This window comes from Rhinoderma darwinii, chromosome 3 (assembly GCF_050947455.1).
Source record: "Rhinoderma darwinii isolate aRhiDar2 chromosome 3, aRhiDar2.hap1, whole genome shotgun sequence".
NCBI lineage: Eukaryota > Metazoa > Chordata > Amphibia > Anura > Rhinodermatidae > Rhinoderma > Rhinoderma darwinii.
This window is the reverse complement of record NC_134689.1, coordinates 155,607,721-155,619,890: the sequence shown is the minus strand read 5'-3', so window position 1 is coordinate 155,619,890 and position 12,170 is coordinate 155,607,721. Positions and strand designations below refer to the sequence as shown.

Genomic DNA, 12,170 nt, shown 5'->3' with positions numbered 1-12,170 from the left:
CCCACGCAGCACAATGCCGACGTAGTTGCCCCCCACGCAGCACAATGCAGACGTAGCTGTCCCAATAGTGCCTAATAAACTGAATAAAATATATACTCACCTAACCCCGTTCCAACGACGAGTGGAGGAGATCCCTCCTTCCGTCTGTGTAGATCGGCGCATGTTTTCTGGTTTCGCTGCACTTCTAGCATCTACCCGCGTTTCAGGCATCCTATTGCTCCACTGTGTCCTCAATGTCCACCCCATTTACTTGTTTAGCCTCAATGCCCATGCGCTACTGCAAGTGGACAGTGCCCACCCCAACGGTATATACATGGATGATAGGGTTATATACAGGGATATTGACAGGCTGGTATATACAGGGATGATGGGGGTCCATGTATATTACCTCCCGTCATCCCTGTATATTATCTCCAATCATCCCTGTATATAGGGATGATGTGAGGGGTTACATACAAGGACCCCCATCATCCGTTTATATTATATTGGGTATTGAGGATTAACAAAAAATAAATGTGGCGGGTATTGAAGATTCCATGGACCAATAAGATGCCTGGAACACAGTTATATGGGAAAAGGGCAGCGGACTTAATACATTCATGCTGAGCTGCTCGGCACAGACAGGCGCGAGGTAGTGACGCCATCGCGCCTGAATGTGCCGAGACGTGAGCAGCCAGCATTATACAGTGAATGGTAGAGCAGGGAACTAGCGTTCCCCTGCTCTACTATAGGTTTCAACTGTATCTGCGTCCTGAGGAAAAAACTAATTGCGTAAGATGACCTTATCTGCGCTGAATATTGGTTTTTTTCCGATTAATTGCCCAGCCCTATTTGTCTAACTTTAAGCCAACTCTTGGTTGGCTTAAGACCAACTTTTTTGCACAGAAATGTTGCCACAACGTGATGCCATTTTAACCCCTTAAGGACTGAGCCAGTTTTCATTTTTTCACTCCCTGCGTTCCAAGTCATAACTTTTTTCATTTTCCGTCAATAGAGTGGTGTGAGGGCTTATCATTTGTGGGAGGAGTTGTAGTTTCTAGTGGCACCATTTAAACTACCATATAATGTACTGGGACATGGGGAAAAAATTATTTGCGGGCTGAAAATCGAAAAAAAAAAAAACTGAGATTCCTACGCACCATGCGGTAAAAACGACAACTTTATTCTGCGGCTCAATAGGATTACGGGGATACCAAATTTATATATTTTTTAAAATTTATTACCTTAAAAAACAAAAAAAAAAGAAACAACTTTTGGTTAAAAAAAACTGTTTCATCGAATTCTGAAAGCCATAACTTTATTTTTCCGTGGATTGAGCGGTGTGAGGGCTTATTTATATGCGGGACGAGCTGTCGTTTTTATTCGTACCATATTTTGGTACGTACATCTTTTTGATCACTTTTTATTAAATGTTTTTTGCAAACCCAAAAAAAACGCCGATTTTGGCGGTTTCCATTTTTTTGTTTTTTTTATGGCGTTCACCGTGCGAGTTAAATAATGGTATATTGTAATAGTTCAGATTTTTACGAATGCAGCGATACCAATTTTTTTTATTTTTTACATTACTTTAAAAAGGTTTTTTTTAACTATTAAATTATTATTCCCCCCCCCCCACTACCAATAACTATAATATAGGGTTTTTTTCTGCACATTTTATTAGCCCCCCCCCCCATCAAGACGACGGAACCCTTGCACAACTGAAACAAACGGAAACCATTTGCACCGTATCCGTTGGCATTGAAATCAATGGTGATGCAAACGGAAACCTATGGTTTTCATTTCTTTCAGTCAGGGCTCTGTTCTGACGGGAAGCTCAGACGGAACGTCAGAACGGAGCCCTGATGCAGATGTGAACAGTGCCTAAATGTGGCACACGGCATATGCGGCAGAATTCTGGTTCAATCGGAGACAGAATTTTTTTTGCATTTTTAATAATAAATGTGCCCAATTGTGTTTAAGACTTAATATTTTCATAGAGACTAACAGCAAACATCTGGCATTAAAGTTTTACAATAAAACATGGCAGAAAAAAACCAAAATGAAAAAGTGCTATGAAAACCACGTTCACAAAGGACAGATTTGGTTGGTATTTTGCATCCATATTTCTATGCCCAAACAAGTAGAAGAGACAGAAAACGCATGGAAAAGAAAAAAGGAAGATATACTTTTTTCGATTAACTCCTGGTTGTAGCATAAAAATACGTATGAAAAATACTGACCAAATCTGCAGTGTGAAAGTAGCCTAAAGATGTTTTTGCCTCCTACCAGCTTCTCCTGGATCTTCTGCTCTCATCATGACTGCACTGAGTGTGATGTCTTCCGTAAAGCTAGGATTATCAAATGCAGTTCGTTGAGGGGAAAATGAGGACGTGTACGCACTATCATCCAGATTAGGTAGCTACAATACAGTAAAAAAGAGTGGTAAAGAAAATATATTAAACAATCATTTTTGTGCAAAAAGGATGAAGAAAGAAGTTAATTGTTTTAAGAGAATGAAGCTGAATTTTCTTAATTTTACTAGGACAGTATCAATTAAAAATAAATCACACAATATATATCATATAGCGTGTTTAGAGAAATAATTGATATTCTGACAGGTAAAGAAAAGTGATCAACATAGTGTATATACCTAGTAAGACCAGTCCAAAAGTGTAAAAAAAATTAAGTTGAATTTTCAATTTCAACATCAATTTCAAGACAAAAATATAACAAATATGAACAAGAACAAGTTTCACCTACCGCTGAAATGTCTAAAAAGCGCCCAGGAGTCTGAAGTAAACGAGGCGATCTGCCGACTGAACCTATAATTGCAGATACGTCTGGTGGCCTTGCTGTATTCCAGGGTTGTGGAGTCACTAAGAAAAATAAATCCTTAATATTTAAAATAAGGCAGAACAATTTGAAGATATATCTGATAATTGGGGAAGAAATGACTGAACAAGATTTTAAATTTGGGAAGAAAAGGGGGTTTATGTTTTATTGGCAGAGATGTGAACAGATGTCTAAGCTCAATGCGATTTGGCTGAAATTTCTAACACTGGAGGACGTGTGAGTAACTGTTTGGTGATCTTGAGACTGTACAGACACCATTTCTCAGCCTAGACACCCTTTACCATAACGTATACCTTTTTAAAACGTACTTACTGTTCTGTCGGAGAAGAGATGCAGGAGTCCTAGAAGCAATGGAGGTTCTTACTGGATTATATCCACTCCAGCTATCATTAGCTTCGGCACGTAATTAAGGAAAAATACTTAGAGGATCTGTCACCGGATTTTGAAATACAAACTGCATACATTAATAAATATATCTCTTAGACCTGATGAAGCTGGTGTACGTACTTTGAAAATCTGTGTAAGAAAGGCTGTATAATCTGCTAGATCCTTATGTGCTGTCTTATACTAACACATCAACGATACTGAAGTGTTTAGACAGTGAATAGACATTCCACGGGATGTCTATTCACAATCTCTGCACTTCGTTACTCTGTGGTAGTTACAGCAGAGGAAGCGTAATCTTGCGAGATTACGCGGTAAATGACAGGTTACAACGAGTTTACGCCTCCTCTGCTGTAACTACCATAGAAACAGTAACAAAGTGCAGAGATTGTGAATAGACATCCCGTGGAATGTCTATTCACTGTCTAAACACTTCAGTATCGTTGATGTGTTAGTATAAGACAGCACATAAGGATCTAGCAGGATCCCTATGCGCTGAGTAAATGAATGGAGAGAAGTGTATGACGCTGATTGGTCAGCGTCACACACTCCTGTGTACAACACCCACTTGGTCTAAAGTAAAAACATGCCCACTTGGGCATTAAGCAACTCATTAGCATAAATGTAAAATCGCTAATAAAGTGGTGAAAACAGATCGTTTTTTTAAAATAAAAAGCACTGCTGTCACCTACATTATAGCGCCGATCTCCTTATGTAGGAGATAAGGCACTTATAATGTGGTGACAGAGCCTCTTTAAAAAAGCACTGCAGTGACTTTTTTTTCAGCTCCATCAAACCTAGACTGGTAGTCAAATAAAACAATAGCATTATTTCATTGAGTCACGCATTCCGTACTTGTACCGCGATCTCGTGATTTTCTCGATTGGCAGCTATGTTGGAACTTTCTTCCTCCTCATCTTCTGCATACCAGATGTGCTCCTGCTCTCATCTTATGCTGAAGCACGTTAGTATAGGGGTGTGGAGGGAACAGAAGGAGTTAGTAATTTAGGAGGGCAGTGCCTATTCAGGGTAACACGGAGGATGCATGTTTGCAGTCTTCAAAAAGCGGGTCACGCAGGCTGATGGTGACCCCCGGCTGATACAGAAACAAGACTAAAACAAAGGGAGTCACATGACCCAGCGAAATAGAAAAAAAGGCACTGATTTTCAGGCAGAAAGTAGCGTTTAAAAAAGGTAATAACCTCACATATCTATAGCGATGATCATTAGACCTGTCTGTGCATACAACAACATTTTTCACCGGAGTCATTCTTTAAAAAATTAATTAGCACAGAATTAAGAGATTTAAAAAAAAAAAAAAAAACACAAAGTGATCTTCAAGGGTGGATACTAAAGGGGCTCTCAGGGACTTTTATATTGATGCCCTGTCCTTAGAATAGGTCATCAATATCAAATTGGTGGGGGTTAGACTCCCAGCACCCCCCCCCCCCAATCAATCAGCCATCTGAAGAGGCCTCGGCGATGTATACTTCCAGAGCGTTTGTGCCTGGGATTGCCGTTCAGGTCCCATTCAAGCGAATGGGATCAGACAGCAGAAAACTGCAATCTCAGGCACAGCCACTACAGAAGTGGATGGCGATGTGTCTGGTAAGCTATGAAGAAGCTGAGGCATTCGTCGCCACGGTCCCTTCAGACAGCCGGGAGTTAAACCCCACCAATCTGATATTGATGACCTATCCCAAGGATAGGCCATTGATAGAAAAACCACAGAGAATCCCTTTTACTTGAAAGCTAGTTTCTGCTCTCACTTTTTTTTTTTGTCTTTTTAAATCCAAGGTGGGATTTGATTAAAGTACAAGGGAAACAGTTCTTATGGAATTATACCTACTTTTTACCTACACATAATTACAGTTATAAAATAATGAAAAACAAATATGTATAAAGGATACATGACAATCTTTGATGAGAACTTTGGCGCCTAGCTGTTCTGGAAATCTCAGCTTCCCGAATAACTGGAGAAGACATATCCACATGCGTCTTCCTGTAAGAGAAAAGAACTTAAGACCGTTATCTAATACATTGGTCGTTTCGGTACATATATCACGTAGCCAGTGTTTAGTTGCAGCAGCCACAGATTCAGTAATGTAAATACAAATTTCAAGGGACTACAGAAGCGGTGGCACTTCGGCAGAAGATTTAAAGAGTGAATAGACATCACCTCCAGCCAGGACGCGATGTCTATTCACAATCCCGACACTTCGGTAACATTTGTGTGGGACTTTGCAGCACAGCGAGATCACGTTGTGCTGTTATTTACAGCGTGATCTAGCGAGGACACTCTGTGCTGTCATTAAGTACCACACAAACGTTATCGAAGTGTCGAGATTGTGATAGACATTGCGTCCTGGCTGGAAGCAATGTCTATTCACTCTCAAGGCACTTCAGTAACGTTAATGTGTGAGTAAGTGACAGATCCCTATGTGCTGTGTAAATGAATGGAGAGAAGTGTATGACGCTGATTGGTCAGCGTCATACACTCCTCTTTACAACGCCCACTTGGTCAAAAAGTAAATACACGCCCAGTTGTCTATTAAGAAAGTCATTAGCATAAATCTAAAATAGGTCAGAACGCCATCAAAATGTATAGTTTTTCTAAATAAAAACCACTTATCTACATTACTGCGCTGATCAGATTATGTAAGAGATAGGGAACTTATAATGTGGTGACAGAGCCTCTTTAAAGGGGTTTCCTGGGACTATAATATTAATGGCCCATCAGTGCTTGATTAGCAGGAGTCCAACCTCTGGGCCGTCCTCTGAAGCGGCTTGACCATATGGCGGCTGTGCCTGGCACTGCAGCTCATCCCATATAATTGTATTTGGGGACTTCGTATACTAAATGACTACCAACCAGAGGCGTAGCTAGCAGGGGGGCAAAGGGAGCGGTAGCCCTGGGCCCACTGAGACGGTGGGACCCAGTAGCAGGATGGGCCGATAACCACCAGTGGCATGTTGGGGTTTCAACTGTATCTGCGCCCTCAGGACACAGATACAGTTGAATCCAACGGTCGAGCAGGGAGCCGTCATCTCCCTGCTCCACCATTTACTATGCAACGCCGGCAGTGAGCGGCTTGGTGCAGACAAGTGCGATGTAGTGACGCCTTCACGCCTGTCTGCACCGAGACACAAAGAGCACAGACCAGAAGAACAGAGGGATCTCCACCACTCATCGTGGGAACGGGGTTAGGTAGAAATGTATTTTATTAGGCACAAAAAAACTGCATTATATTGGGTGTGGCGGGCAGCTATAGTGGCATTACTGTGTGTGTGTGTGTGTGTGTGTGTGTGTGTGTGTGTGTGTGTGGTCAGCTATAGGGGCATTATACTGTGTGTGTGGGGCTGCTATGGGGGCAACATACGGTGTGGGGGCATTATACTATGTGTTGAGCAGCTATGGGAGAATTATACTGTGTGGGGTTGCACTATACTGTGAATGGAAGTTACGTAAACAGCGGCATAGCAGTTACAGAAACAGCGCTCGCTATGCCATTTCTGTAGCGTCCATTCACTTCCGTTGGGGCCCACTCAGGTGTCCGTCCCCCCCTATGCTAAACCCATAGATACGCCTCTGCTACTAACCCTGAATAATCTAAGCTAATATATATATATATATATACACACACACACACACACACACACATATTCAGGGTAATGCAGATTCTGTGCCCTGAGGTATTACCACAGGTTTACTATAGATTTACTGTGGACTATATCCATTCTAATGGTTCTACTCAGAACTGCACCATGTCAACGCATATAGCAGAGGACTAACAATTAACACGGCAACTACATCCGCCAGTTCTCTTCACACCAGAAGACCCTCCCTGGTCTGCCGTGTGCAAGCTGAACCGCTACGTAAGCCGCCCGTTCCCTGACTTACTTTTCCACGATGCCTACACACAAGCACAGACTTCCCGCTCGGCAGCTTCTGACAGTCCCCTCACAGAGAGCCAGTGAGAAAAGCTGGCCTCCGGAAGATGTCATACGTTAACGCGCCGAATTTCCGGGATATACAACTCGAACAGCCATTTTTGTGAAGGGACCCTGCCAGGAATGTCCCACTGCCGACTGCGTCTATGTTTTTGGGCGTGTCTGGAGAGGCAGCCTCTTGTGTCTGTCGCCATAATGCGCATACAGTGTATTTCCTATGATTGGCAGCAAACTCACTGTAACTTGAACGCCTCTTGAAGCTACAAACACTCATTTATATTATTTGCCTGATATCTCTAAATTACCACAGCACAAAAAAACGAAGGGTTGTGTATCATAGCCCTCAACTTAAAAAATGGAAAATATGTGCACCTCCCTTCCTCAGCAACATATAGTTAAAATGATGTGCTACACTGAGGGTGCAAATTTTTCCCTTGACATTGTGCCAGCCACATATGCCCCCTTAAGTGTTTAAGGGCTGATTCAGACGAACGTGTGCGTTTTGCGCGCGCAAAATACGCTGCGTTTTGCGCGCGCAAAAGGCACTTGATAGCTCCGTGTGCCCTGTTCATATGGATGCGCGGCTGCGTTCTTTTCACGCAGCCGCCATCATTATGACACTCCGTTTGGATGTTTGTAAACAGAAAAGCACGTGGTTCATTTCTGTTTACATTCATTCTTTTACTGCTGTTGCGCGAATAACGCTTGTCCCACGGAAGTGCTTCCGTGTGGTGTGCGTGATTTTCACGCACCCATTGACTTCAATGGGTGCGTGATGCGCGGAAAACGCAGAAATAGAGTACATAGCGCGATTTTTACGCAGTGGACTAACGCTGCGCAAAACTCATGGACAGTCTGCACTGCCCCATAGACTTGCATAGGTCCGTGCGACCCGCGTGAAAACCATGCGGGCTGCACGGACGCAAATCACGTTCATGTGAATCCCCCCTAAGACACAGATGTTTAAGTGCGTCAGTTAGGGTATGTTCACACGCAGTGTCCAGAAACGTCTGAAAATGCGGAGCTGTTTTCAGGCGAAACAGCTCCTGATTTTCAGACGTTTTTGTAGCAACTCGCGTTTTTCGCGGTGTATTTTACGGCCGTTATTGGAGCTGTTTTTCAATTGAGTCAATAAAAAACAGCTCAAAAAACGTCCCAAGAAGTGACATGCACTTCTTTTTCGCGGTCGTCTTTTTACGCGCCGTATTTTGACAGCAACGCGTAAAATTACACCTTGTGGGAACAGAACACCGTAAAACCCATTGCAAGCAATGGGCAGATGTTTGTAGGCGTAATGGTGCCGTTTTTTTGAGGCGTAATTCCAGGCGTAAAACGCCCGAATTACGTCTGCAAACACTGCGTGTGACCATACCCTAAAAGCGATCAAAAGATCGCACAGTGAAGTCCACTAGTGGGGCTAAAAAAAGCTAAATAAAGTTTGAAATAAATAAAAGTCCCAAGTAAAAAAAAATTAAAAACCCATTTCCCCTTAAAAAATACTTGGTATCGCCACAGTCGTAATGACCTGCTGAATAAAGTTATTATGTTATTTATATCACACGGTAAACGGCGTAAAGTTAAGACGCAAAAAAGAATGGCGAAATTTGTGTTTTTTTCAAGTACCCCACTAAAAAAGTTAATCAATAAATTATTTGTGCCCCAAAACGGTGCTATTATAAAATACAACTTGTCCCGCAAAAAAGTCCTTATACAGCGACGTCGATGGAAAAATAAAGAAGTTATAGCTCATTGAATGCGACGATGGAAAAACGTAAAAAATTGCTCTGTCAATGTTTAAAATACCTTCGGTATTAAGGGGTTCAAATCCAGGATAACTCCTTTAAGTTGTAACATCACCATCTATGTCTAAATGATTTTCGCTCATATTCATGACCGCCAGAACACGTCATGTGATACATTGGCATATCTGCCAACGGTTAGTACTTACCCTTCGCTATCAGTGCCTGAACTTATTCTCTGCTTTATTTAGAAATAGACATTAGAACATTAATGGCCGACATATTGTCATTGGTAACCGTTGTAATTTTACTAATTTATAGCATGTCATAGTTAGGTTATAACATCGCCGTCTATGTTTACATACATAATGATTATTTTTCATTACGTTCTAGTAGATCAACGGTAGGCATTTATAGATTGTTAGAAGCTATATTTCATGTTTAGATTTTATTTATAAACAGCAGCAATTTTCCTATAAGTACACATTGTATGAAAATACTTTCTAGTCTCTAAGGCCCCATGCACACGGCAATGCCCGTAATGACGACCCGTGATTGCCCGCTGACGGCTGCCTGCATTTTCGGGCCGTGCTCCCATACAAAATATGGGAGCACGGCCCGTATAACACGAAAAAACGGACATGCTCCATAATTCCCGGGACAGTTCTACAGCACGGACACCCATCCGTAGTGATATGGCAGGGTGTCCGCGGCCAATAGAACTAAATGGCTCCATAAAACGGTCGTGTGCATGGGGCCTTAGTGTGGGCGCAAATGAGCCCCACATTTTGAACATCTTGCAATGATGACCTGTGCCCACTGGAGGCCCTACTTGTAGCAGAATATGTGTTTTTTTTATCCGCTGTTGCGACATGCACGGTAGAAAACTAAATCTGACTATATGTCTTGTACTTGCCATGTGCAGTCTTCACTCTTGGATGCCGAGCCAAGTTTGAAAAAGGTTGTTTTTAAGCCGAAACTTCGCTCAATGTTGGAGTAAAGATAACCTTCTAAACACCTAGTCTGGTTGATTCTTGTGCTGTCGCCGATATTGTTTGAGGAATTTGGATAGTGTGGACCAGTCGGACCTAACCCACCAGGTGATGAGCACTTATTATATTGCATACAGGATGCTGCTGGGAAAAAAATTGAGGGTGAAAACTTTGTCGGCGACACTGCCTCTAAAAATAAATAGTGCTCCATCCCCTCTCATGGAAATTACGTTTTTGGACCAGAGCTTGGCAAGATACTTGAGAAAGCAAGAAAAAAAGGCTTCCCTGAAGAAAGACCTTTTAGGCTGGATTCACACGACCATGTTACGTCCGTAATGGACGGAACGTATTTCGGCCACTAATCCCGGACCGAACACAGTGCAGGGAGCCGGGCTCCTAGCATCATAGTTATGTACGACGCTAGGAGTCCCTGCCTCGCTGCGGGACAACTGTCCCGTACTGTAATCATGTTTTCAGTACGGGACAGTTGTCCTGCAGCGAGGCAGGGACTCCTAGCGTCGTACATAACTATGATGCTAGGAGCCCGGCTCCCTGCACTGTGTTTGGTCCGGGACTTCCGGCCGAAATACGTTCTGTCCATTACGGACGTAACATGGTCGTGTGAATCCTGCCTTAGGGTATGTTTACACAGGGCGTATTCACTGCGTTTAAGTACACACCTGGTCGCCGCAGGGAATTCAGACCGAAAAATTGTGGTGCAGTTTTTCGACCAGAATGTCCGCTGCTGAAAATAGCAGGTAAATAAGAAAAAGCCCACACTTACCCGTAGTCATGGGTGACATTTCATCCCATGTGACCGCTGCAGCCTGTGATTGGCTGCAGCAGTCACATGGAATGAAACATCATCCCTGGTGGCCGGGCTGGACGCAGGAGCATAGAGATCTAGGTAAGCCGATCAGAAACCAAGCGGCACAACGCTCACCCGAGCGCTTTTGCCACTTTGTTTTAGCGATCGGTGGGGGTCTCAGTGCTCAAACCCCCACCGATCAAAACTTCTGGCATGTCACTATGACATGTCAGAAGTTTTCTTAAAGTTTAGATACCCTATAAAGGGAATGTGTTGCATATATATATATATATATATATATATATATATATATTTATTTTTTATTTTTTTTGTACACCTTTGAAAACACATTCTTTTTTAATAGAAATGTGTCTCAGTGTGATTGGTGCAACTTTCTTATTACTTTTTATTAAAGGGAGTCTGTCACCAGAAATGTCCGTATTGAACTACCAACAGGCTATTATAGAGTAGGCTAATCTGATTCTGACGTGTATTATGTTTTTACACAGAATGCCTCCTTTGAAGAGAGAAAGCTTTTATTACATTTATGCAAATGAGCATTTTGGAGCAACGAGGGCTCCAAAATGCTCTCTCGTCATTCCCCAGTTCGACCCTCCTCCCTCCCTGCTTCCTTTGATTGACAGGGTCCAGGCAGCTTACTAGTCGAGTTCACGCCTTGCCCCGTAGTGTAGTGAACGCGCTTCCCTACATCCTAATCGGCGCATTTCTGGTGACCGACTCCCTTTAAAAATTATTTTAACTTTTTGAGATACTGCTGCTTTGTATTCTGTATACAGAGCAGCTGTATCTTGCGCTGAAACCTGTATCCTTCAGGTCAGCGGCACTAACGGGTTATCCATCACATCTTAGGCCTCATGCACATGGCCGTGCCCGTAATCACTGTCAGGGTATGTTCACACGGCCTATTTACGGACGTAATTCGGGCGTTTTTGCCCCGAATTACGTCTGAAAATAGCGCCTCAATAGCGTTGACAAACATCTGCCCATTGAAAGCAATGGGCAGACGTTTGTCTGTTCACACGAGGCGTAATTTACGCGCCGCTGTCAAAAGACGGCGCGTAAATAGACGCCCGCGTCAAAGAAGTGACCTGTCACTTCTTTGGCCGTAATTGGAGCCGTTATTCATTGACTCCAATGAATAGCAGCGCCAATTACGCCCGTAATTGACGCGGCGTTCAAGCGCCTGCACATGCCGTTCCGGCTGAAATTATGGGGATGTTTTCAGGCTGAAACATCCCCGTAATTTCAGCCGTAACGGACGCCCTCGTGTGAACATACCCTCAGGCTGGGTTCACACGACCTATTTTCAGGCGTAAACGAGGCGTATTATGCCTCGATTTACGACTGAAAATACGGCTCCAATACGTCAGCAAACATCTGCCCATTCATTTGAATGGGTTTGCCGACGTACTATGCCGACGACCTGTAATTTACGCGTCGTCG

The 12,170-nt window shown here is 43.1% G+C and overlaps 1 protein-coding gene across 3 annotated transcripts in view; it reads right to left on the bottom strand.

Annotated features, from left to right (window-relative positions):
• Positions 1-7,295, bottom strand: part of NUP107 (nucleoporin 107) — a 94,556-nt gene extending 87,261 nt beyond the window's left edge. For 2 of the 3 annotated variants that reach the window (XM_075856925.1, XM_075856927.1), the window contains exons 1-5: positions 7,118-7,295; positions 5,127-5,218; positions 3,145-3,225; positions 2,740-2,855; positions 2,266-2,398 (exon numbers count right to left, since the gene is read on the bottom strand). In XM_075856925.1, coding sequence (XP_075713040.1) covers positions 2,266-2,398; positions 2,740-2,855; positions 3,145-3,225; positions 5,127-5,218; positions 7,118-7,221 — 526 coding nt within the window. In that variant the 5' untranslated portion in view covers positions 7,222-7,295. The remainder of the gene's footprint in view (positions 1-2,265; positions 2,399-2,739; positions 2,856-3,144; positions 3,226-5,126; positions 5,219-7,117) is intronic. The other variant, XM_075856926.1, reaches the window with a different exon arrangement.
• Positions 7,296-12,170: the final 4,875 nt, after the last annotated feature.